Raw genomic sequence first — 27,266 nt, forward strand, 5'->3', positions numbered from 1 at the left:
GCTATGTTAGCATGAGATATAGCAGATGAGCACAAGAACAAAAGATAATTATAAATGACACACAAATTAAGTGTTATTTTTGTTTTAGGTGAACCTGGAGATGATACTTAGGGTTGAATCCCATACTCAAACTCATACAGATCCGACTTTGGAGATCTAACAAAACATTTTACCATTGAAATTGAAGGAAAATATGGAAAAATGGGTACAACTAGTCAACCAATGGATCTCCCTGTCCCCATCCAATTCATGTTTATGCATTCTTTAACTCATGTCCTAAAGATAACACATAAAACAACAAAAGTGGATACTCACTGAATGTAAACAAGTAACTCAGGATCACCCTCATTGCTCTCCAAGTGTTCCTGCTGCAGAAAGTAGGATTAGATGAGACTTGGTAAACCTGAACTGAATCTCAACATTCAGCAATTTTTTGGCCGAAGATGAGGGTTTTCCTCTTCTACAGCAGCTATATTATCTTGCATCTCTATGGGAGTTTTTGATTTACTCTTTTTGCCCATCTTACGGATCCAAAAATGAAATTTAAAAGAAAAAAATTCAAAAGAAGAGATGACTCAACAATTGGAGCCCCAGAAAGCAGCATACTCCTTTTGGCTCAGTTAACCAGACCAACTCAGTTTGTAACTAAACTAATCAATACAACAAAAGAAACATGAAACTGAATATTCAGGTAAGAGAATATTTGTTCTTCATCAGCTTCCTAGCAACCAAACATAACATAAACCAAAACAGAAAACAGAAAATACTGATTTTCAGAGATGCCTTTACGTTGTTGATAAACGTGAGTCGCTAAAACCCGAGCTTGATGTATTTGCAGAGATGCCAGACCCGCCAGGAAAAAAGAAATCTGAAGGAAAAAAAACTCCATTCAAGTTTTCTAAAAATCGGCCGCCTAGGCGGGCTAGGCCAGGCGGGTCCTTTTTATTTTATTTTATAAATAGTATAGCCGGGCGGCTATACTCTTGAAATAATATATTTAAACTGTATGTCCGATCGGCTATACCCCTTAAATAATATATTGAAACGGTATCGCCGTTCGGCTGTACTCCTTAAATAGTATATTTAAACGGGGGCGGCTATACCTTTTTTTTTTTTTTTTTTTTTTTTTAAAGGGGACCTAAGAAGCTGCCACCGATACCAACAGCAATGACATCCTTCAGGGCTTTTCCTGTGGCACCAACCTACCAGAATTGCCAATTACTTCACAATTCAGGCAATATGGACCCAAAATGGATACTGAAAAAAATTGTAGTGATTACCCAAAATCCACTTCGAAAACTCTCAGAAATGGATCTTGTCCAGAACTTCCCACATATCTAGGACCACATTTTTCCCATCACTCTGTATAACTGCATCCCTTGGAGCATGAAGAGCTACATGAAGCACTGATCTATTTTCTGTACTGTTTATCTGAAGGCACCACCCAGAAAAAGAAAAAAAGAACGCAAAAGAATCACATGATAATGGCTTCATAAATAAGCTGGTCTCATCTTTACCATAAATCCTATAAAGCTATCAAATATAAGTTATTGTGATTTCAGGGCTTTTCCTGTGGCACCAACCGATACAATCTCCACTCAGACGAGGTAGTTTGTTTGTTCTTGTAAAAAAAAAAAAAAACAAATCATGCTCGATGTTGTGATGAAGCAAACCCGAAAAGTTTGTCACTGCCTTGATTTATATATTTTGCAGGTCACAAGGAAGCCCGAGGGTCACGCCAAAAGAGCCACTAGCCTTGCCTTCTCGAACACTCTGAATGTGCTAGTTTCTTCTGGTGCTGATGCAAATTGGAAACTACAATTGCTCTCAGCCATGGCTTCTACTCTAATGTGACTTCTGTTATTTAACGACGTCATTTTGGCCCTGCAGATTTTTTGTGTGGGAAAAACAGAGAAGGAAATTGAAAGGGATGAAATAATGATCAAAACCAATATTCTAGATGCAGTTAACTGAAGAGCTGGAGCCAAACTTATGAGCAATGAAAAAGAACGATTTTGCAGTCTAGGTAAACTAAGTTTAATTCTTCGAAAAAAGACCCTCACATTTTTCCTCTCAACCTGATTTGACGTCTCCAATATGTCAATATGAAATAGAAATAACACGCGACGAAGATCTATTTCCAGATCAGAAAGCAAAATTTCCTTGAGGCCATTGACAAGTGAGAACATTTTTTGAAACTTCTTATAATCTATACATAAACAATCTTAAAAAAAATACCATGTTCTGCATGTTTTTGGTTCATTCTTGACAGCAATTGTTGCTCCAAGGCGTTAGATATCCTCATGAAGGATCTCAAAGTTTTTGCCGAAGGTAATGAGGAGCTGTTCAAAGAAATGCATCAAATGTGTATGGGTTCAATCCAACAGGGATCATTAGGCACTCTCTATGTGTGGAGATATAACGTCTATGATGAAGACTATGCTGAAGGAAAATGCTAGATCATTATTCATTATCATATAAATTATGTACAACAAGCACCATATGTGTATCTCTTCAATATGATTGATATATTTGCCAATGATCCTCGTACAACAACTTGTACAAGAATCGAAGAAATATTATTACATAACATTCTATAGTACTATTAGCTACTACATTTTCACATCAGAAAAATACTAAATTCAAAATTCAAAAAATCACTGCTCTTATCATTGACCTCGGGGGTCTTGCCATCTGTTGGTACTAAACAATTAAGAATCATACAAGACATCAACCATACATGCAAAACCATATAGAAAGGATGAAATTTTTGACGATAATTCGTGTTCAGCTCAACACATGACCTCTATCAAATACAAGGGCATTATCAATTCTCACAAAAACAAAGGACAGTCTTCATGCTGTTCTCTGAGTTGTAAGTGACATGTTGCAGGACATTCACCTGAGAAGTGCTGCAAAGAAGGATTCGATCAACTGATATGTTGTATGGCACATTTGAATCATTTCCTTCATTCTCATTGTCTAGAAAGGGCTGTGGTTGTATTTCAGTGCTCATGTCATTTATATTGACAGGGAAGCTTGTATTGCAGCCAGCACCAAGCAGGGTGTCTTGCTCCAGTGAAATGTTGCATTGGGATGTGATATAATCAATCAATTGTTGGTCTTTAGAGACCTGTGACTTTGACAGTTACAACCCCAAAAAAAAAAAAAAAAAAAAAAAAAAACTATTTGTGAGAGATGTGACCAAAATAAAATTTCAAATCTAACATAAGAAATTAAAGCAAGGTTTGAGTGAAGCATCATAAAATATCATACATCTTTGGAGACAAACAGATCAATCAACCTTCTGCACTTGGAACCAAAACTCTGGTCCCATCTCTTTCCTGCAAAATGTAAGTAGAAATACACAGTTACATTTAATTATATGTTCAGAAAAGGACTTTCTTTTGGAACTAGCTAGGGAAAATGGGAACTTGTGAGCTCACTGCCATGGCACTTGAATCTCTGTTAGAAGATGAGTTCAACCAAATGGGCTGGTTTGATATTAATGGATGTGCATAAATCCTGCTCATGAGCAGCCTTGGTTAAGGATATAAAAAAAACTAATTAATTTCTTTTGTCAAGATATGTATGGTGGTAATTGGTAATTATGATTGAATGAGTAAACAAAAATGCTAAAATGAAAAGGATATATAGGTACTCAGAGTCTAAGGACAGAGAAGAAGGAAACTGGGCAAGAAGATCACAGGAATTTGTTCTTGAGTGCTGCATTGTATCTCTGCATGGAAAAATAAGTTCATTTCCTCCATTACTCTGAGTGTTCTCATCAGCCCCAGAAAAACAACAATCCATCAACTCAATAAACCTAAAATTAAAAAATTAAAAAAAAAACCAATCTAAAAATTAGTCACAAAAAGAAACATGAATTAGTAACTGTTAATTAAAAAGTTCCTCTTAACCTTTGGTCTTCACTCAATTTCAAAATAACACAATAATCCCAGCCTTTCAAACCCACAAGGGGCCTAAGCCTCTGAGTCAGATTTTGCATAATGAAGGCATATCCACAGAGAATTTATGCAATAATGGATATTTCTTTAATGAACAATCTATTGAATCTCTTCGACCAAAAAAACAATCTATTGAATCTCATAATATGCAGGGATAATAATCTTCCAAAAGCCACAAGAGACCTCAATTTCTGAAATCCTTGGTAAAATAATTCCTCAAAAGCTCCTTCACCCAGCCGTCATGGCCAAACCAAAAGTTCCAGCCATCTGTATAAACAGAAACCAAAAGGCATAAAAGTAAGACAATTTGTAACAGACATAAGTGAAAACAATAACTGATTACAGCTAGCCAACAAGCTAATCTAATGATTCCGGAGTAAAAAGTAGAATCCAACCACTTAATTAAACTACCCACATGCAAAACAAGAAGAAAAACAATTCGGATCAAACACTTTCCTCAAATTACACCAACCAGTAGTGACACAAAAAAAAAACAACAGATTATAATGCAACTGCAAGCCCATTCCCAGATCTTTAATATTTACTGATATGAAATCCACAGTAACTGAGTCAAAATGGTACTCCTTAACGATATGGCATGAAAATTAGAAAATACTATCAAGTAAATGAGCCAAGTTTCGACCCCGCATTCATAACATTGTAGCAAATTCACAATCAGACCATTCAAACCAACAGAGAAACTAAGAAGAAAAGCATTCCAATTATGGTAGCAAAACTCACAAGAAAGAAAATAATCCCCAAGTTACTGATCCTCTAGGCAATCATGTAGCTAACCAATTCAAATTGCAATGCCAAACCCACATCTAATACTAACAAAGATGCTTCTGCTTTCCGTTTCGTAACAAAAATAAAAATAACCAAATCAACTTAAATGTCTAAGCATCACCCAACAGAAGCATTCGGCAATCAATGACCGAATGCACCACAAACGTGCATAACACAATTATTGGATTAGTATCAGGTGATTTTAGCAAAACTACAAATGAAAGGTGTTGTCATACTCCGACAGATACTGTTTGAATGCATCTGGATTTGCAGTTTCTATTAAATCCATTCCCATCCTGTCCAAAGCCTCAATAGATTTGTGTAGAGCCCAATATTTATCACAAAGCTCCAATTTTAACAACTCGACTACTTGTTCAGAGCTATCGACAATTTGAGAAATTTTCAACAAATGCACTCTAAGCCGCAGCGTAAAGAAAGCACAGAAAAAAACAAAGAGTGAATTGTTGGGAAGAGCTAACCTTTAAGTTGTAGATAAACGTAAGTCGCTAAAACCCCAGCTTGATGTGTTTGCAGAGATGCCAGACCCGCCAGGAAAAAAGAAATCTGAAAAAATAAAAACGCCGTTCATGTTTTCCAAAAATGGGCCGCCTAGGCGGGCTAGGCGGGGCATTTTTTTTATTTTTTATAATAATAAATAGTATAGCCGCGCGGCTATACTCCTTAAATAATATATTTAAACGTATAGCCGTCCGGCTATACTCTTTCTTTTAAAAAAAATAAAAATTCCTGCGCAAGGTTCATTCTATTCTTATGGAACGGATGTGCCTGGCTGCCAATCAGTGTCGTTGCCCAATCGCGACTTGTGTAAATTTCAATCGACACCCGTTTCTTACCTACGCTTTAGGTTCACTCTCTGGTTTAGGAACATGGCCAGAAACTTGAGAATTAAAACTTAAAATCTAAGCTCAATATCCTAACATATCAACTCTGTTAAGAATGGAGTGCACTTAAAATCTAAGCTCCATACCCCAAACTCTGTCAAGGATGGGGTGCAGCTTTTATTTCGCTTTGCCATCTCTCATCGAGAGCCACCTTTTTGTATGAATATATTGACAGGATTATTAAACAATTAGGATGGGTCTAGATTGAGTCCAGATGATCTTGATCACATTTCAACCTTGTCACTTGAGCCAAAACTCACCAATCTCTCTTTGACAAAGAAGAAAAGGGTCGGGACGATTGATCGGGATCACTAGTTATAAGTTTGGGCTCGAGTGGGATTGAATCTCTAAGAAAAATTAAAGATAAACAATACATGATTTGATCTGCAACTAAATATAAGAAATCGGAGGGTATCCATTATTAGTGGCAATCTACAAGCAGGAGGAACCCTATGAGGGTTCATGAAATGCATATTTACTTGAGTTAAACATTAAATAGCATCACCATCAACTCAATATATGAAATAGAAATAACAAGGATATCTTTTGGACCTTCGTCCTGATGAACTCAATAAATAGCATCACCATCAAAATCGAAGAGAAAAAAGCACATAAATTTAGAATCACCAACGGATAATGAAAAATTGTAAATTAAATTTAGTGATAATCTGAATGGTTAATCAACTAAAGGCAAGAGAACAAAGGAAAATGCCATACTGTAAGATTAGTGATGACTGCTACCATTCCATATGCTTTGCAACTGCATCAGGCCTGAAATTGTTACGCTCAATCATGAGAAAGAGAGAGGGGTAGGCAGATCTTCAAAACTTACATTTTATCGATCTGACAAAATCAATGATTAACTACAAATACATAATAAACCTTCATTCCATCATACCATCTTGAGGACTAAATTATTCAATTATAAAATTACTAAGCTATTCCAAATATGATTCATTCCGCCCACTCCCAAGCTCATTCACGTTTGTTTAAATTAACCCAAAGATTATTAAGCAAATCCTGAACTGAAACAACGTGTTCATATACTTGAAGAAGTGCTAGCAGTGCACTGACCCGAGAGAAGATGAAATCCATTCCCGAAGGGTTTGAACATTCAACATAGTTTCAGATGTTGTAAAGGTCTTCAAAACCACAACTGCAAATATCAAAAGAATATGAATGAACGATAAGAAACCCCACATAGAGCTTAGATTAAAACAATCAATATTTAGTGATATATAAATAAACTTAATGCTTACCAAGGGTGGTTTCTGGGTCTAACCCTGCAATATTTCTGGCAACATCAATAGGATAGCGTTTGCAAGACTGCATACAGCGGAAAAAAAATTATTAGAATACGCTTAGAGCCGAATCATCGATCCTCTGATAATAATAAAAGAATTATATGCCACAAATATTTTTCAGAAATGGAATACTGCCACTCTTTATGGGCCATGCTCTCCACCAAACATTCGGTTAATCTTTTCTTTGAGGGATGCAGCCTGGATTGTGGCATAGACAACATTAATTAGACAACACTATATTCACCCAATCCCTTCCCCCCACAAGACACTAGTTATGAACGGGCCAACCCCACCTCTGCCAATTTCCAAGGTTTCAGGCGTGTCACGTTGCTGATTTTCAGAGATGCCTTAACGTTGTTGATAACCGTGAGTCGCTAAAACCCTAGCTTGATGTATTTGCAGAGATGCCAGACCCGCCAGGAAAAAAGAAATCTGCAAAAAAAACCGCCATTCAAGTTTTCCAAAAATCGGCCGCCTAGGCGGGCTAGGCGGTTCCTTACTATTTATTATTAAATAAATCGTATAGCCGCGCGGCTATACTATATTTAAGTTCTGGGAAAAAAAACACCATTCAAGTTTTCGAAAAATGGGCCGCCTAGGCGGGCTAGGCGGTTCCTTTTAAAAAATAATAATAATAAACAGTATAGCCGCGCGGCTATACTATATTTAAGTTTCATAATAGAAATAGTATCGCTGGTAGGCTATACTGTTTTTGACACGTTGCGAAACAGAGGCAAGGCTCCAGGCGTAGTCTTTTTTTAATTATAAATAGTATTGCCGATCGGCTATACTCAGGGTATTTTAAAAATAAATATCGTATAGCCGGGCGGCTATACTAAGTTTTTATTACTTAAAAATAGGGTAGCCAGTCGGCTATACTATTTTTGACACGTGGCGAAACAGACGTAAGGCGCAGACTGTGGTCTTTTTTATTATAAGTAGTATAGCCAAGCGGCTAGACGCAAGGTTTTGTTTAAAATGAAAATAGTATAGCCACCCTACTATACTACGGTTTTTATTATTAAAAATCATATAGCCGTTCGGCTATACTATTTTTGACACATGGCAAAGCAGGCGCTAGACGCCCGGCGTTGTCCTTTTTTATTATAAATAGTATAGCCGCGCGGCGATATTGGAATTTTTTTTATATTAAAAATAGTATGGCCGCGCGGCTCTACGGTTTTGACATGTGGCCAGCGGCGACAGGCGACAGGCGACAGGCGGGTCTTTTTTTAATAATAAATAGTATAGCCACGCGGCGATATTAGTTTTTTTATTAAAAAATAGTATAGCCGCACGGCTATAATGCAGTTTTTTTTATTAAAAATAGTACAGCCGCGCGGCCATACGTACCTTTTTTGGGGCTGAACTCCTTGTGATCTCTCAACGATAGTATAACCGCACGGATAGTAAATGAATTCCTTGTGATCTCTCAACGACGTCGTGTCGACAACGAGCTCTCTCTCCCACTCCCAGTCGTACCTGCGGAAACGCTATCAGTCCTTCTAGGGTTTTTTCTTTTGACAGAAAGAGCTCGGAACCTGAGAGCTGGAATGGTCCGGTGGGTTCCGTAAAGAGCACCATAACAACGATAAATGGAAAACTCAGACTCTGACGAGCCAGAGAAGAAGAGGCCTCATTTAAACTCACTTTCGCCCACCATGGCTCGTAGCTCCACCACTTCTCCACCCAATAACCATAGCGTAATCTCTCTCTCTCTCTCTCTCTCTCTCTATTTACAGTCTGCTTGGTTACTGACGGAAAAATGCTTTTGATCAAATTTTTTGGTTTAAGAAAAAAGGTGTTTTATTTTTTGAAATTACTGTGATTGATGGGTGATTGGAGTTTGGGCAATTTCTGCTTTGGATGTGCTTTTGAGAATGTGAAAAATTGTACTATGCTCTGTTTGGTTGTTGAGGAAGTGTAAGAAAAGGGACATAAGTTACAGAATTGGAATTTTTGGAGTATAGGGTGTAGGTTAGAGGGTTTCTGTTTATTAATTATGTAATTGGGGCAGTAAAGCATCATTAATCTCTAAGTTGATGAAGTCACTTCTGAAGTTAGTTTTCTATTTCATAAAAAGGCATGCATTTAGATGAGCGCATTGATAGTTCAATGCATTTCAAGTACACTTCAATTTTGATTTGAGATAGGAAGTAGATTGAAATGTATTGGTATTTTGTGTACGTACTATACGTGCCCAGGTCGATGCAGCAGTTCTCCAGTACCAGAACCAGAGACTTCTTCAGCAAATAGACAAACAGAAGCATGATTTGCAAGATCTTGAAGCCAAAATTAAGGAACTAAAGGATAAGCAAGGTTCTTATGATGAAATGCTAATCACAGTGAATCAAATATGGAATCAGGTTATCTTAAATGTGTGGTTGGGTTTTCTTCCTTTTCATGGTCTCAATTGTGTCCACCAGGATGACATGTAATTTTTTCTGATGGTGATTTCTTTATTTTGCTATCCAGTTGGTTGATGATTTAATTCTTCTTGGACTATGTGCTGGAGGAAGCCAAAATGCTTTACAAATTTTAGATGGCGCTGATTATTCTCGTGGTATTTTACAGCACATCTGTTGTTTTATGCTACTTCATCTGTTTTTTCCTAATTTTTTCTGATGACTAAATCAAAATCTTAGTGTTCATTTTATTTTATTCTTCACATCATATAGATTAGATTGACCAGTGTGTTTTCAGGTTCAATTCCATCATGTTCTGCGGAGGAGATGTTTCTTTGTAGACTCCTACAAAGAGATTCTATAGAAGCTAATGGCAATGATGAAATTGCTAAATATGTTGAAGAAGCTCTCACTTTGCGTCATACGTCTACTAGGGAGTTGTTAAAACTCTTGGAACATACCATTTATTCTCATAGGGAAAAAACAGAGAGCATAGTCCACACTTTGGATGGAAAGATATCTTCCGAAGGTCAGAGGTTCAATTGTAAATTCATTGTTGGACAAACTAATTTCATACAATAACTTTTTCATTTTTTAACACTTATTTTTGAAGGAGTAAGTGCATGAGGAATTATGTACTGATTATAGGTTCTTTGTTTTTCTTGTGATTCTCAGATGCTATCATCCAGTTACCTAAGATTGATGATATGATGGAGACGGAGGTTAAAAATCTGCGGGAAGCGATTGATATTCTTCACGTGAAGCAGAAAGAGTATGCTGATGTAATTCGGACTTACCTTAGCAGCCAGTCAACAGATCAGTCTGAAATTAGCCGCATTACAGGTTTCTGAGATGGTTATAGTCACAAGCCTTGGTTTTTTATTTGCATATTTAGTAGGAATGTTTAATCCTACACTTGATTACTGACAGCACATATGTAATTTTTGTTTTTGTTTTTCATTTTTTCCCATTACAAGAAAATTTGAACCTAGGATCTACACTTCAGCCCATCCAACCCGTGTCACTTGAGCTAAGGCTCGTGGCAGTACATGTAAAGATTCAGCATCATATTTAAGACCTATAGATTTAGGAACTTTGCTCAATTTCTGACAGAGAGTAAGTCTCAAAGTTTACCACTGTTGCCACCTTTTGATTGTTTGTTGAATATGTAAATTTTCTGTTATGGGTGACAGGTGAGCTGGATGACAGCATGACTGAACTAGAGGAGAGTAGGAGGAAACTAGTGAATCTGAAAATGCAAAAGGATGTCGCATCTGGGATGCATAACCTTACTTCTGGTGCAGTGAATGGAACCCTATCACCTGAAAAATCAACAGAAAGGACAATAAGCTTGCGGGAACTAAGAAATTCAATCGAGGAAACAAAGGTATAAATATGTTGCCAAAACTCCTTTGTACCAGCTCCCATTCTCACTCTTTGTCTGACATGTGTTTGAGCATGTTTTGCAGATACTAGCAGCTGACCGCCTTTCTGAGTATCAAGAGGCACATGAAGAAAATTTAACGCTGTCAAAACAATTGCAAGAATTTCAGGTTTCTAATTTTGAATTTTCCAAAGGTTTGATAGTTGACATACACATTTCAAAATGATTTCAGTGTGTGTTCACTTCTTTGACAAACAATCTATGCTTCTCACAGAATGAATTGAAGGATGACAAATTTGTACATTCATCGAGACTGTACACTATGCGAAATGATCAACTCCAACATTGGAATGTTGAAGTGGACCGATACAAAGCATTGACTGATTCTTTGCAGGTTAAATTGCTTTGTTTTTTTGTTTCCAGATGCTTTGAATGCTTGGCCCTTTTTAAAAGTTTAATTTCAGGCTGATAGGGCTCTTGTTGTGAGAAGGGAGAAGGACCTAAATGTCAAAGTAGAGTCAGCAGATGCAATTAGGAATTCGATTGACAATACTGATTCTAGGATTGAAGAACTAGAACTTCAGCTGCAGAAGTGTATAATTGAAAAAAATGACTTTGAGATAAACATGGAAGAAGCAGTACAGGATTCAGGTGAAAATTACATCAGTTTGATGTTTATTGATATTAATTGTGAGTTTACCCAAGCTTCTGGTACTTAAGATGTTCTGTGCTGCAGGAAGAAAGGACATTATAGCCGAGTTTCGTGTGATGGCCTCATCTTTGTCAAAAGAAATGGGAATGATGGAAGCTCAGTTGAAGCGGTGGAAGGAAACAGCTCATGAAACACTGTCTTTACGTGACAAAGCCCAATCATTAAAAGCTTCATTAATTACAAAGGTTCACTTCCATTCCCGGTTTACTCGTACTCATATCAGTCCTAGTGCATTGTTTTTTGGACAATGTATAATTTGGAAATAAGGGGATATACTGATCTTTGTAATTGTGTCGAGTGAATGAAAGTTACACACACATGCACGCATGCATATAAAAAGTACTTAGAAACTTTGTTTTCCTTTTTTTAAACTGCAAGTTGGTTTTTTTGGAGAACTCATTTGTGATTTTGGAGTAAAAGAAGTCTTTTGATTACTATTTGTTTGGATATGTAATAGTTTTACTCCCTTTTCTTACTATTGATTAGTATTTAATCGTGGAATATTCTCTGAATTTCTCTGATTCTCTTTTTTGGAAGATACATGAGCAAAAGAGCTTAGCAGATAAATGTGCTGAACAGTTGATAGAGATAAAGTCTCTTAAGGCATTGGTGAGTTTCTCCATTAGTCTTTGAATATAGTTAGCTTTCCTTCTAATGGATCCATGTTTGTCGATTTTTTTCTCCATTTAAATATAGGATTTTCTTTTTCCAGCTTCATCAATGCTTTTAATCTACCTTTGTCTGTGTCAGTTTGTATCAACTCCTCTACATGCAGGTTCTTCGTACATGTGTACCTGCTGTTTAATTCTAATTCTATCAAATTTTACAATTTAAGCTTCAATTCCTTAACAGACTCATAAAATTACCCTGTAAGCTGTGTTTCCCAGAAAAATAAACTTTTTATGTATTTGTTTGCCTGGGCACCTTCAATGGAAAATGCCATAGCGTGATCTTTATGTCAAGCTATGGAAGCATTATATAATGACATCCTTGAGGGTAGTTTGTCCAATTTAATCATGGAACTAATTATTCTGGTGAAACCATATAGTTCGTTTCTAGTGGAAGGTCATGAATGTATAAAATATGAATATGCACAAGAAAATAGGGAACAGCGTATGCAGATATTGGTACTCAAACTATGAGTCATTAGTGCATTTTGTCCATTTTGAATTTTAAGACACATGGACTGTACTATAACTGAGCTTATGTCAGTAACTGATGAAGATGAACTTATTGCAGATTGAGAAGTTGCAGAAAGAAAAACTGGAACTGCAGATTTTCTTAGACTTGTATGCACAGGAAAGCTATGAAAACAGGTAAATTGTTTTGTTGGTGCTGGGGGGAGGAGGCGAGGGTTTTTTTTTTTTTTTTTTTTTTTTTTTTTTTTTTGTGGAGGTAGAGATAGCCATGAGTGAATGTTGTGATTTCTTCATCTATACGATTTGTGTATTCAACTTAATATGTGACAGATTCTATTTTTTTTTCTGTTATCTAATTGAGATTATTGAAATTTTTACTTTCCTTTCATACGCTGTTTGTGTTCTCGATTCCATATAAATGGACACATTTAAGGTTAATATTAAATTTTCAGAGACTTGATGGAAATCAAAGAATCAGAACGCAGAGCGTACTCACAAGCTGAAATGTTCAAAAATGCAATAGATGAACATAGTCTAGAGTTAAGGGTGAAAGCAGCCAATGAAGCTGAAGCTGCTTGTCAGCAAAGGCTTTCTGCTACTGAAGCTGAGATAACTGAATTAAGGGGCAAACTTGATGCATCTGAGAGGTTAGTTGTTTTCCTAGTGCCGATTAAGTTTTGAATATAGTTGCATACTAACAAAAATATGTTATTCTGTTTTTATATTCAGTGTTTTATATCTGAGATATACAAGTATTTTAAAAAAATAAATTACTAAGAAGTTTTCAGTAGGGTTAATTATAGTGTGTGTTTTCATCTAAAGGTCTAAATATTGTGTTGCTGTGTGTGTAAATTGAAGTTGTTTTTGATAATAAGTATAGCAATGTATAGATGTCTAAACTTGATTACACACTCAATAAATAAATGTAATAATTTTAAAGAAATGCTTTTCTACCTCTGAAGCTGAATTTTCTTAATTAAGGCCAAGCTTGGTGCATTTGAGAGGTTTGTTTTTCTTATTCAAAGAACTAACAATGTGCAAACTGGGATGTTAGATTCTATGTATGTTTTCTTTCACTAAAATAAAACATATGCATGTAAAAGATACTGGAAAATCTTAGTAATGCCGTGTCTTCACCTTTTGCTTCAGGGATGTTCTGGAGCTTACCGAGGCTATTAGAATTAAAGACAAGGAGGCAGAGGCTTATATATCTGAAATTGAGGTGCCTTGTTGATCCTTATCTTCTGATTGATATCTGGGGTTTCTGTTCCATGATAATTGACACGATGATGTTGGTCTCACTTTTCTGCTTCACCTACTCATTTTCTGATAAATTTATTATGTTCCTGCAGACCATTGGTCAGGCATATGAAGATATGCAGACACAAAACCAGCATCTGTTGCAGCAGGTGACTGAGAGGGATGACTATAATATCAAGGTCTGTGTTATTATTTTCATTGATTTTTGTAGCCTTTCTTTCCCTCCATATTGTTGCTAAGTTTATTGGTGTGGTAGAAAGCTGGCTGGTTGTCCCTGGTTTTTCAAAGAGATTTATTTTTTTGTGCAGCTCGTTTCTGAGAGTGTGAAGACAAAGCAATCACAGAGCTTTCTACTCTCTGATAAGCAGGCATTGGTGAAACAACTTCAACAAGTAAACACATCAGTAGAATCTTTTAAAATGAGAATTTCCCATGGTGAAGAGCAGGTACGGCTTCTCCTATGTAGACAAATTTTCCATTTGTTAACCTTTATCAAGTGGGTATTTGCATCCTGCAGATGAAGGCTCTCCTGACAGAAGCCACAAAAACTACTGAGGAAGACAGACACCTTGCAGTCAACGTGGAAACTGCTAAGTGGGAATTGGCTGATGCTGAGAAGGAGTTGCAGTGGCTGAAATCTGCTGTTTCCTCTTCTGAGAAGGAACATGCTCATATTCAAAAGGATATCAATGATATCGAATTGGAATTACACATTGAGAGGTAGTGTTTTGTCCATTTTGATTACAGTGCCTGCTTATGCATTTACTCTTATAAACGATCTAGGAAGCCTGTATAACTGTATACAGCTACAGTTTTGGCATGTAAGATATTGTTTCCTAGTTTCACATGCTGGATAGATGCCTTGGGTAATTGTGATAGGCTAATAGGCTCAGGAAATCATGAGCAGGGACAATGTATACAGCGATGGCTCCGAACTTTTTACCTTTCCCTGCTCGATCAGATTTTGCAAGTTTGGAAGATTTCTTCATGTGGGATGTCTTTGTGCAGCTATTAGTTGTAATACTCAAAAGTCATGTGGGAAGATTTCTAACAAGTTAGATTCTTGTTGTGCAGAAGCTCGAGGAAGAATCTTGAGGAAGAGCTCAGGGAATTGAACAGCATGGTTGCTGAGATGAGTTCTGAAACTGGAGAGGCTGCAATACAGAAACTCCAATCTGAAATTAAATTTTGCAAGAATATTTTGCAGTGCAGTGTTTGTACTGATAGGCCAAAGGAGGTAAGGAAAAAATATTTGCCGCCTTTACCTTTATTTGACCAATGTTTGAGATACAAATTTGTAATAATTTGCTAAATCTTCTAATGAACTGATGGATGTTGGTGCTAATTATTTGATTTGCAGGTGGTAATTGTGAAATGCTATCATTTATTTTGCAATTATTGCGTACAAAAGAATCTAGAGATTCGTCATCGAAAGTGCCCTGCCTGTGGAACTCCATTTGGCCAAAATGACATACGGTTTGTGAAGATATGAAAAATATTTGTGATCCCTCTCACCCTTTTTGATTGCTAAGCATCTTGCAGTAAATAGAATAGATTATAGTTTTTCATCTTCTTGTCACAGTAGCCCAATATCGAAACTGTGGCTTTGTATAGCTTTGGAGGCAATAGTTTTGTTCCCTCTGTTTTGTAAATGAGTGTTTAAATAAAAATATTTATTATTATTATTTTTTAAAACTGATGGTAGCTCCATTGATGGATGACCATAGAGGATAGGATTTCTGAGTTATCCATTAGAGTCAAGGATAAACATCTTCAGCTTTGCTTGGTGTTGACAGTTGGTTTTACATTTTTATTTTTAGAGCTTTCTATTTTCTTCTGAACAATTATAATTTTGGAGTTCTGTCAAAAGAAAATAATTTGTTGAGTCTTGAGTGCTAAATATCTACTGGGGATTTGTCAACAAGAAAAAATAAGACTTTACTTTTTTCTATTTTAAATAAGTTCTCTATGTAGATATGGGCTTAGGCCCTGTTTGGGATTGCTTTTTTTCGCAAAAAACCCGCTTCACTTTAAAGTTAAGCAGTTTAAGATGTTTGGTAAAAAGAAAATATCCCGATTATTTTAAAAGCAATGGCCTTTTGATAGCAGCTTTTAAAAGCAGGCTCTGGGTTGCTTTTCAAAGCTGCTTTCAAAAGAAGCAGAGATGAACATTTAATGAATTTTTTTAATTCCCAAAATACCATATTTCATTTTAAAAAATGACACTACCTCCACTTACACATCCAATTCCACTACTTGCACCACCACATTCACTACCTCCACAACCACCGTCACCGACTCACCGCCACCACCACCACCACCACATCCTCCTCCTCATCCTCCGCGACCACCACCACAACCACCACCTCCTCCACCTCCTCTACCACCTCCTCCTCCACCTCCACCTTCACCTCCACAACCACCACCACCACCACCACCACCACCACTCCATCAATACCACTACCACCACATGATTAGTACATAATACTTTTAACATCATGTCTATTTTAATTATTATTCACAGTTACAATAATTTTATATTAAAATTTACCAAACATTTTTTACACTGCTTTTAATACTAACAACACTCTAAAAATATTGTTTACCAAACATGGAGCTGCTTTACTTTGCAGCTAATTATTTTCAAAGCACAACAGAATCAACTTTTTTTAAAAGTGACAGCAATCCCAAACTGGACTTTAGTCAAGTTGGCTAAAGCGGGTGTGCTTCTCACTCTATATCCGAGTTCAAATTCCCCATCACGTAGTTTAGATTATTCATGATCAAATCAAACGTCGTTGGCTTCTGGTTGTAACTACGTGGTTGGCTTCTAGTTGTAACTTGGATTAGTAGCTCCCCTCCCTACAAAGAAGCCCATATTTGCCATTTTCTAGTCGAAACCAACACTTATAAAAAGAAACAAAGAAAAGAGCAAATATCAAATGAATGTCAATTTCCAAATTTTGTTTGAGTTGAAAGTATAAGATGGATTGTTGATGAATGGAACTTATCTATTTCAATCCTATTAAATTTAAATTTTAAAAAAAGTTTTTTCAACGTATCTTGAATTTTGTAAGTTATCTAATTCAATCTAATCCTAGTCCCTCAACGTTGCCTCGAAGGTGCAGGGTATGTGCGTGTCACTATTACTTAACTAGATACTCAATAACTACCACTATTAATTAACTGTCGGACCCCACGCCACGCCACGCCACGCCAAACGTTCTGAAACTGAAAGCGTCTTTGAGATGAGATGAGATACGACATCGTTTCTCTGCACCATTAGACACTGCCCAAACAAATCTTCATCTCTTCTCTCTCCGTCTCTCTCAACTCTCATCGAGTCATTTGTTGGCACTCTTCACTGTAATTGAAGAAATGCTTCTTCCTCTTGTGCAAACCACCTTAACATCATCGCCTTTCCAATCCCCAAGCTTCAAGATTCTTCATCCGGCCACTGTGCTGCCCAAATCTCTCTTTCTTGGTCTTGGAATTGAACCCACAAATGCCCTCAAAAGATTACTCTTTTTTAGCAGAAGATCACATTATACTAATTCCAGAAACCCCAAGCTCACTATCCATGCTTCTTTGCTTGAAGCTCCAGTCCTTTGGGCTGGTAGGCTTTGCATCTTCTACGCACTCTTGAAGACTGGTTTAGCTGGATCTCAAGCTAACCCACTTGTCTCAGGTCTACTTCTTTAATGGGTTGTTTCTACTTTTCTTGGTTATTAACTGTTACCCTTTAGTTTATTTCTAAGTTTCAGAAAGTTGTTATGGGTCTTTTTCTTGATTAAGTTTTTTTCTTTTACCGGCTTTCAGATTTGGGAAGCATTGAAGAAGGTGATGGGGTTGGGATTGAATCTGCTGATTTGGGGTTTTCTAGGTGGTTGAACAGCATACAGGGGAAACCAGGTTTGTTTCTTTTAACTGTACTTTCTTATATTGGATACATTAAGTTGAATGGCATTTTGTTGCCGGTCAAGCAGGTTTCATTATTAAAACCATTGGATATAAAAGAAGGGTAGTAAAAAGAAATTAGTTGCACAAGGTAAATCAGAGTGGAGATTTATGTTCTCTCAGTTATTATTAAGAATAAACTGAAGATGAGAAAGATAATTTTGCTCGCATTTTCTAAGAAATTAAACATGGGACTGATGACACATGAATACCTACTGGATGTGAATTTTTGTTTTGTTTTGATGTTTATGCATATAGGATCACTGAAATAATTTTTTTTTTTGTGGACAAAATCACTGAAATAATGGTTTCAGTAATAAGGCTCAGATTACTTATTACTAGAGTAAACTAAGCATATGTTTTACTTATCTCGAAGTTGAACTTTAAAATGACACCTTTCTAAAGAAGTTGATTTGAAAACTACTCAAGTTATCTCTTTAATGTGCCTTAGCAGTTCAAAGGGACACATACTTGGTTCCTTCCTGATCCTTTTTGCTGATTAGAATAAGGCATCCCTTGATGCCTACAAATTCTATTTATGGTATTTTAATGCAATGAAGCATTTGCCCTTGTATGACGGAATGCTGGAAGGCTAAGTGGGTTATCATAAACGAAGCCTGTGTCTTTCCTTATGATTTGGTGGTCAATGATGAGTAGAGTCTTTAAGCAGGAAATTCTAATGCTGCTGCTGCCTGAAGACTATGAATTTCCAAGGGACATATGTTACCATCAATGTGCCAACTGATCCTTCACTTGATGTTATTTTCATAGATTGTTTGATTAGTTTTCAGTATCATTCTTTGCATTTGGTTAATTGGGTTGCTGTACTAGCTCCCCTGGGCATGTTCTAGTTTCCGTTTTTACTTGTCGAAAAAAGGACAAATGAAATAAAAATGGATAGATTGTTACTTATATTGGTTATAATGGATTAGTACAATATTCTCATATCCAAAAAGGCAATGACCAGGCCAAAGACTACTGTTAGCATTTATTTATTTCTGTTGATCTTGTTCAAGACCGAAAAAACATCAGAAGAAATTTTTGTCAATTGAGGTTTGCTATGGGTTACTCTTGATGAAAATCTTTTTCTTTTCTCTCTTTCTGCCGTTATGGGTATGAAATGAGTGGTAGTACAGTTGGTTTGTGTATCACCTCCTGAAGTCATCATACTAAGAGAGAGCTAAAGATACACCAACATGTGTTCGCATGACGAGAAAGAAATGTTGATTAACTACTTGGATGGATATTTATGAAAAATATTTTTGTTAAGGAAAAAGTTTTTGACTGGGTAACCTTAGTTATTCTTGTGTTCTACATGAAGGTAATGATTCTCGGCTTTTGTAAACCTTTTGGCCCTGTGGTTTATTTTAATGTCACAGATTTCTCATTTAGAGCTGCATTTTCTTTTCCTTTAGCATCCGTATTATATTTTATAAACCCTCAGTTTTGATTTGTTTTATCAGTGAAAGAAGCAGCTGATAGAAGGAAATTAGTGAGCAAATGGCATCCTACCACAAAGGGCACACTCAGAAGGAACTACAGGGTACCCTCTAAATCTGAAGGGCGGCGTGCTCTGAAAGCCATTGCCTCCTTATTGTCAGAGGACGATCACTTTGTAGATGCCACCTCCCACAAGGTAATTACAACTCTGAGGAAAACTGTTTCCTTTTCCTTTTCTGTTTCTTCTATTTGATTGGTCTTTATCTTTTTCCATCCATTTCAATTTTTCTTCTTAGTCAAATTCTGAATAGCAGTACTCAGAAAGCCATGTAATCTCACATGCCAATAATTCTTTGGGCATTTATAGGGTTGCCAGATTAGGAGGGAGAGCGCTCACGGAGAAACTGTCTGTTGCAACAACGTAAGGGCTCTGTTCGATGAGCTCCCAACTCCACATCTAGTTGTGGAAATCACTCCTTTTCCTGCTGGTTCTCTTACAGAAACGGATTACACTAAAGCTGAGAAATTAGAGAGGGTCCTAAGGTCTGGTCCTTCTGTTTGAGTAATCCTGTACTTTTTGTGCTTTGACTTGTGTATTCAGTATCAACTTTGTACATAGTAATTTCATGAAAGGAAGCTTGTTTTCTTCCAATGCTCCTGGCATTTAAACTATCTCGCCATAACCCGGTATCAGCAATCAGTTAAACCGTTACTCGAATTAAGCTTAGGACGTTTATTAGCCAGGGTTTTCTTTGTTCACAGGGAAACAAAAAGGAAACATAAAGAAAAAAAGAGTCCAATAGATGAATGATTATGTTTGATTTATTACTAAGTATAAAAATTCAAGGATTAACAATATGAAATCCAATGCCAAATTTAAAGAAGCAAATGAAGTTTGTAATAGCCATTGATATCCGTGGCATGGGATATATCCACTATGCCACGAATATTCGTGACTGTTAATGATGTTTTCTTTGTATTGTCGATTATAAATACATGCCATCCAAAAGTTGTTAGTATTTTTTTTGTACGAGTTTAGCATGGTATTAGCTTATGAATTAGAGCTCTAACTACAAATAATCTATAACTTTTAAAGCCACTTACAAATTAAAGAACCAAACAACGAATCCAATGAATGAATGATTAATTACTAGGAACTGAATCCAAGATTGTTGCCCTTAGAAGATGGGGGACCTTCTAAACGAATATAGTCATACATAATTCCTTGGAAAGGACTTGTACTCAATGTTCGAGTTAGAAAAATGGTATTGTTCCCTTCCACCAGCTGAACACCTGGAACGTCGACATTGTACAGCCTATACAGCCCATGAATTCCATGCCTTGCGATCGTGTTATCGTTTCCAATCAGTCCCGTTGAAAAATGAGGATTGCTTGCTCGGAGGTCGTTGATCCGAACCTTGAGAAGAGTTGAAGCAAAATTTTCATTAGAATTTACTTATAAGTCATAATTAATGGATATGAAATTTGGGGTTCAAATTCTCAAAGTCAAGTAGTAATACTTGTAAGTCAGAAACATGTGCTGTGGCTAGTGCTATTCGTAGTTTGTAGGTATTGTTCTTGTCCACAATGTCAAGTTCGAACTTAATCTGCCATGTTGATCCTTGGTATGTGTTATTATCTGTCTTCCTGTGGATAAAAAAGAAAGGGGAACATGCATGATATATAAATAGTTAAATGAGATCTTACAATAGCAAGAGTTAGTTTTTAGCATATTAGAATATTGTCTTAATATGTTTCCGAATTGAGTGTCACATGTTTAAATATATCAAACTCCGTCTAATAACCTAACATGTCAAAAAAGTAGTTACGTCCCCAACAATAATGAATTACCTGGTAACCTGAGCAAAGAAGAAATCTTTTCTATAATCGCTAACGCCCACGGTGTAAACCATGTCGTTGTGAGGATATAAATCTGCATATCTTTCCCACAATCCATATTGCCTAAACCTGCCATTTACAACAGACGCCTGAATTTCATGACCTAGCTTATAATAAAAAAATATTAATTTTTATAAAAGTTAGATTATCAATATAGGAAGAACAAACCTGTCAGTGTGGTTGAGATAGAGTTTGTTAATGTACATTGGATTAGGATCAGGAACAAAGAATTCTGCTGCAGTTCGATCTGGAATGCCTATTTCCCATAGAGTTGGCCCACTTCTTGGAGGTTCATAAACAAGTGTACCCACATCTTTATCACTACCTGCAGAGTATTTTACATAAAATCACAGTGTAAATGGATTATTTATTTATTTATATATAATAAAGAAAACTTATTTTAAGTAAAAAATAAAAAAAGAAGGTAAAAATAAGACCTGGAGATATGGTTACTTCAGCGTCATATCGATAATCACCAATTAAACCAGGAACATAGGCAAAAAGATTATATGTGCCTGGACGTATTCCAGTTACAGAGAAGTAGCCTTTCTCGTCTGCTTTAGTCCAAAATTGGTATCCCTGATGTAAAATTTAAAATATTATGCTGTAAATTTCTATATCATTCATAAATATATTTGGAAAATAATATATGTAAAGAAGTTTCGGCTGAGAAATTCCTCAAATAAGCTTCGGTTTTACCATAGAACACTTAATTGCAAATATATACGTACCTTGCATTCAAATTGCCATGATCCAACATCTCCTGGAGCTGCCAACCCCACCAGGGTACCATTTCCGGGTAAATCTTCATCACAAATATACCTACACAAGTGTATAAATTGAAATTTCGCTTAAATTTTCAAAGGAAAAAAAGGGCGTACTATGTTAGCGTTAGCATAAATGAATTTATATGACAGAAAATAAAATATCAAGAATATCAATCACCGAAAACTCAACTATGTTCACTGCTGATGTGTATATATGACGGGGCTGTACGTGAGGATGTAAAATTCACATACATTGTTGGCTCATTCACTAACATCATAATTTTTGGGGTCTATGGTGGTTGTCTAACAACTGACTCACAACCTCACAATGACAATACACAGACTTTTTAAAGACTACCAAAAGAGGCTTTCAGAAATTAAGAACACATAAATCTCTAAATCAAATGCTTTGTTTCACAAGGGATAATCCAATTGACACTTTCTTTTTTCGTTTTTTTTTTTTTTCCCATTAGGGTTCTATTTTCTAAATTGAAAACAAAACCTTACAAAATTTGAGACACAATTAACATATTAATATGATCACCAAAAGATATATAAATGTGCTATAATAACAAATAGTTACCTGTCATGGACTAGTAATCTGCCGCTCACACTACCTCGTTGATCCAACGGCAGAAAGTCCTTGGAAGCTGGAAAATCATATGGCCAGCTTTGAACTTCAACTTCCATCTGAAATGTGTTACAAATTTTTCAGAGATGATATTTCACCCAATAAACAATTAAAGTTGCAAAATAATTTTCTTTTAGAATTGTAAAAAAATACAAAGCATTTTTTCATGTGAAACCTGCTGTTTAGCGTCTTCCCATAGCCGCTTAAGTGGGTCACCTCCATTCACCAAAGAATTAAGATGGATAAAAACGGGGCCAAAAACCTTCTTCCATGGCTCATTCGGCCCAAATTTTAATATCAAATCCGCTCCTGAGTAATGGGTGCTGTGAAATATCTGAAGATACCATTTCAATCAAAGTTAGTACAATTGTACTTCTCGTTTTTAATAACCATTATGGGTACGAATTAGGGCTCTAAATCTTGAAACAGTTAGAGTTTGACTCGTATTTGGTTCATTAACGAACCAATCAATTTGCTAATGGGTTCGCACCACAGTGGTGGTGGATTCCCCCTATTCCTCATGGCATTCAGGATCGAACCCTAGTAGAGTTTCTTTCCTCCAGTGTAACCCACATTCGTAAGAGAAACCAACTGAGCTCAAGCAAAATATTATGCTGAAGTTTTAACGAGCGGAGCTCGAATCAAGCTAGATCTATCTAGGCTAAATTGGGATATTAAACTTCATAAAATAATCAGAAAAGCTGGGAAAAAAAAAAAAAACTTACAGCAAGGGTGATGGGCCCAACATGGGAAGTAAGGCACTGTTTGAGAGGCCCACCAGATTTGAACTCTTCGCTAGGAGTAATCTGCCAGAATCCCATGGGTGGGTCAGTGACCGTGGATATCCATCCATGCACCCGATTGTCCTTGTTCTCAATTGAATATTGATACTTATCATCAACCTGCGCAAAATCGACCAAAAATTAACCAAGAAACCGCATGAATTATTATGGGATCGGATTTTTTTTTTCTTTTTCTTGTCTATCAATTTTATCATATATGATTTAGACATTTGATAAGGGATTAAATTTATTTAAATTATGTGCGGTCTAAATTCAGAGTCTGACAATAATGTAAAAAAGAACAATAAAAATGTTAGAAGTTAGAAGAAATACTTCTCCTTTAAACTCTGGCTCCACAGGATTGACAAGCAAAACAGCCTCTGGGTAAGCTAGGGGTTGGCCTCTTTCTGCCGTCCGATCATCAGGAAGCGGCATGTATCTTTGCCTATTATCTGACATTGCCATGTAATGAAACCTACACCAAGATTAAAAAAATAAGAGAACAATATTAAAGAAAGGAATTTTGTCCCTTTTACTAGAACCTAAGACCTACCCTTTTACGAATGAGTGCTGCTATTATAACACATTTACGGACAACATTGCTGACCACCTCTTTATATAGGTAGGTCCGCAAGTAATTAGCAATGCGGTAGATAAATATGGTATAAATAATATTATTTTTTTTACAGATTTTTCCAATGGCACTTAGTTTATGGGCCAATATAAACAAAAAGTTGATTAGCTTGATCTTTTCAAAATATGCATCATAATATTTTGATGCATAGAAGATAAGTGTTGAGCAACGTGATCATCCATATATACAGAAGAAATACTTTTTGTCTTTAGAATAAAATTCATACTTTTTATTAACCTGCAAAAATTAATATATTTTTTCTTTGGGTAAGTGCTGATACAGTTTATACACCAGGTGTTGAGCTAGAGACTGGTATAGCTGGTGCCTCTCTATTGGGGGTTATAATTATTTTTAGTTCGGTTACGGTGAGATTGAAAAGATAAACATCATCATCTTCACGAGAAAGCAATTTTCTTTTTGGATCAGACATCACGAGAAAGCAATCCCTGTATGAGTTTTGTTTTTCCCTTTTTTGCTATTGTATTTAGTCACTATACCAACTCAGCACTCTAAAGTTATTATTGTTTTATTTTATTTTTATACAAACGATATTCTACTTTAATCTAATCTAACTAATAAAGAGAAAGATTCGAACTTAGACGTAGAATAGAGATCACATACCTAAAGTTGTCGTAAATTTATTTGGCCTAGACCTTACCTTTTATATACGATAATAATCAATTCGCTAATTTTATTGTAACAAATGAAAGGGGATGCTATTGGCACTCCAATAATGGTTGCCTAAAATAAAGAGAATATTGATGAAAGGAATTACTTGTCTTTTCTGAGCTTAAACACGATCCTGGTATTGGTCAAGTCGAAAGCAGGCCAATCCTTCAAGTGTTCATAGATACCGTACGAATAGAAGCCTGGGGAGTTGCGAAGCATAACAAACCTTGAAATTCACATTACTATTGTCACCATCAATTAATCATGAACTAATCACATGCAATTAATATAACAAATTCACCATATTTTTCTTTCAAACTGACCTTTTGTCAATATTTAAAGGCACAACCTTTCCTTCTAGAGAGGGATCCCACATTCTGGTGAATGAAAGCTCTATCTGGTTCTCAGTTTCCACAATCACTGTAAAATTGGTTGTTTCCATCCTGCAAATAGAGCAACCACATCACAATTCACTTTCAAGCTCAAAATTAAGGGCCGTTTGATAATCATTTCAGTATTAAGGTTTTTTTTTTAATTTTTAATTTTAAAGAAATTGATAACAATGACATAAAACTTGTTTGATAACCAATTTTAGTTTTCGAAAAAATTAAAAACTGTTTAAAAGTTGTTTGATAACTTATTTCAATTTTTAGTTTTCAGTTTTATGTGGAACTTGGAAATGAAATTTTTTTGGGGTCAAATTGTGAATTTGAGATCATAGAATGAAAGTGCATGTTACAACAAGTTCATAGTATTTTTCGATGAATTTTTTGGATTATGATGATTGTTCGGTGAATTTTGAATCTAAAGGTCCTGAGGCTTGGACTAGGTCCGCGATTGAACGCAATAGTCAAATGACCATGTCCAAGTCAAGAGGTCCCAAATATCAAGTTTCGGTAACTGGAATGCAATGCATGTGTAGTGATGTAAAATTGGTGAATGAGAAAGGAGCACAAAAAAATTGAAAATGAAAATGAAAACTAAAATCTAAAACACTTTTAAGTTGTTTTAAAAAATAAGGGTGATTTTGAAAATTATAGATTTCACTTTTTTTTTAAAACGAAATCTAAAACACTTCCAATTATCAATAAATCCTCCCTCTTACCGTTGAACTTCTCTAAAAAAATACTCCTTGTAACCATCTATTTATTACAAAAGATGCTAAGGTTACAAGATTTGTGCAACCATCCATAAAGTTTACGTTAAATATATCAATCACAATTAATCTAAAAACTGTTTCCTTCAGTTTACAAAATTTGCTATTCTCTCGTCATGTTTTCAGTTTTCATGTTAAGGGTAACTATTCCTAACCATTGAACTACAACCCGCCCCTTGCTTTAGCAAGCATGTTATATTATCAAATTGTATGCATTTTTTGTTGGAAAGTTTCAAATTGTATTTAATTTTAAAAACATATTTGAAGAGAATCTACACTATCAATGCATGGTTGATATTGATATATGAGAATGCTAAGCTACTGGCAAGAGAACAGTAATATAATTAACGACAAAATTAAAGGAAGTTAGCTATCATTAAGTTGCATGAATTATAGTACAAGAAAGGACAGGAGCACACACCTATCAAATTCGCCTTTTTTTCTTTTAATTTCTGGCGCATCCCAAACCAGGTCCCAATACCTGCATGTAGCTATATACATAAGCATGTGTGTATGCATATACATTTCCCCAAAAAAGCTAACTTTCACCCCCCATATTAAAATTAAATAATCCAAGCCTAAACTGAGATTAGCAATAGACGAAGAAGCCTAAACTCTTAAGCTAAGTTTCTATCATTCGACATGAGATACTCTCAACAATTATACAAATACGAAAATAGAAGTAACATTACGTATTTTCAACCGTATCTAAGTTTTTCTCTTCTAAGTCAACAACTATAGCAAATACTGATCCATATAAAGAAATCTTCAATATTTGAAATCCAATTTGAAGGAAGAGGCCTTACCCTCTATTGGAATCTTCATTAAGAATTTCAAGCAAATTGTCGACGCCGTTATATTGAATTCCGGTGACCATCCCCTCTGGTTTTGATAACGTCACCTGGAGAATCCCATTATCCATCACCACCTGCCCAAATAATTCATAAATTAAGCTATCATATTATGACACTAACAAAAACGACGTCGTCTCGTCAGTCCAAAGTGTACCAAAAATGCTTACATCTTGTTCACGGATATGCAACTGCAGGCCTGAGATATTTTGCGCAGCAGCGGCTGGGAAAGTCACGGCTTGGATTAAGAGAATGATGAAACACAACTCTACCGAAAGCCATGTTTTCGAGACGGAAAAAACGTCGCCTTTTGGTCCCCTTCCTGATCTGACATGAAAGGACGACATGTGAACCGTGAAGGCAAGGTCGAGATCAGGAATGTTGAAATATTGGCCAAGTTTCCGTGAATATGAAACAAAAGAATATAAATAAATTAAAATATAATAATATTGTCTTGTGATTTCTTTACTTTGTCGCCACCAGTTTCTGTGTTTGGTGAACCAGACGGGCATGCACTAGTCGTTGGTGGAGGAAAATATATACATATATATTTGTCTAGCGATCTATGATAAAAAGGTTCATTTGAAAAACTTAACTTGTTTTGTAGTATATTAGAGGAA

The 27,266-nt window shown here is 35.9% G+C and overlaps 3 protein-coding genes and 1 long non-coding RNA gene across 7 annotated transcripts; 2 read left to right on the plus strand and 2 right to left on the minus strand.

The window, feature by feature from the left end:
- Window positions 1–2,505: 2,505 nt before the first annotated feature.
- LOC148298081 (uncharacterized) lies at window positions 2,506–5,365 on the minus strand. 3 transcript variants are annotated; one of them, XR_015836487.1, is made up of 5 exons: window positions 5,234–5,365; window positions 4,152–4,235; window positions 3,447–3,739; window positions 3,277–3,344; window positions 2,506–3,133 (listed from the first exon to the last, which is right to left on the minus strand). It is a non-coding gene; the product is annotated as an uncharacterized LOC148298081 (long non-coding RNA). The 3 variants fall into 3 exon arrangements; XR_015836490.1 differs by having other exon boundaries at window positions 2,506–3,139; XR_015836488.1 differs by having other exon boundaries at window positions 3,447–3,826.
- A 3,000-nt stretch (window positions 5,366–8,365) lies between these two features.
- HUB2 (histone mono-ubiquitination 2) lies at window positions 8,366–15,555 on the plus strand. 2 transcript variants are annotated; one of them, XM_088247087.1, is made up of 19 exons: window positions 8,366–8,663; window positions 9,165–9,338; window positions 9,436–9,523; window positions 9,664–9,894; window positions 10,041–10,208; window positions 10,559–10,752; window positions 10,835–10,918; window positions 11,024–11,143; window positions 11,214–11,400; window positions 11,486–11,646; window positions 11,999–12,070; window positions 12,701–12,777; window positions 13,053–13,247; window positions 13,750–13,822; window positions 13,953–14,039; window positions 14,169–14,306; window positions 14,378–14,580; window positions 14,935–15,097; window positions 15,221–15,555. In XM_088247087.1, exons 1-19 carry the CDS (start codon window positions 8,556–8,558, stop codon window positions 15,350–15,352), a joined length of 2,655 nt encoding a protein of 884 aa, XP_088103213.1. In that variant the 5' UTR covers window positions 8,366–8,555; the 3' UTR covers window positions 15,353–15,555. The 2 variants fall into 2 exon arrangements, with proteins under 2 accessions (XP_088103213.1, XP_021832153.2); XM_021976461.2 differs by having other exon boundaries at window positions 8,367–8,663; window positions 9,165–9,326.
- A 1,568-nt stretch (window positions 15,556–17,123) lies between these two features.
- Window positions 17,124–19,909, plus strand: LOC110772110 (6,7-dimethyl-8-ribityllumazine synthase). The gene is made up of 4 exons (XM_021976510.2): window positions 17,124–17,548; window positions 17,680–17,772; window positions 19,281–19,453; window positions 19,625–19,909. The coding sequence occupies exons 1-4, from the start codon at window positions 17,239–17,241 to the stop codon at window positions 19,817–19,819; spliced, it is 771 nt and encodes a 256-aa protein (XP_021832202.2). The 5' UTR covers window positions 17,124–17,238; the 3' UTR covers window positions 19,820–19,909.
- Window positions 19,910–20,256: 347 nt separating this feature from the next.
- Window positions 20,257–27,038, minus strand: LOC110772099 (uncharacterized). The gene is made up of 15 exons (XM_021976493.2): window positions 26,817–27,038; window positions 26,602–26,723; window positions 26,217–26,276; window positions 24,963–25,082; window positions 24,746–24,865; window positions 23,670–23,811; window positions 23,280–23,456; window positions 22,730–22,888; window positions 22,507–22,613; window positions 21,888–21,978; window positions 21,594–21,735; window positions 21,325–21,481; window positions 21,109–21,225; window positions 20,778–20,904; window positions 20,257–20,674 (listed from the first exon to the last, which is right to left on the minus strand). The coding sequence occupies exons 1-15, from the start codon at window positions 26,991–26,993 to the stop codon at window positions 20,408–20,410; spliced, it is 2,085 nt and encodes a 694-aa protein (XP_021832185.2). The 5' UTR covers window positions 26,994–27,038; the 3' UTR covers window positions 20,257–20,407.
- Between the last annotated feature and the right edge of the window lie 228 nt (window positions 27,039–27,266).

Source organism: Prunus avium, chromosome 1, assembly GCF_965620075.1.
Source record: "Prunus avium chromosome 1, drPruAviu1.hap1.1, whole genome shotgun sequence".
Classification (NCBI taxonomy): domain Eukaryota; kingdom Viridiplantae; phylum Streptophyta; class Magnoliopsida; order Rosales; family Rosaceae; genus Prunus; species Prunus avium.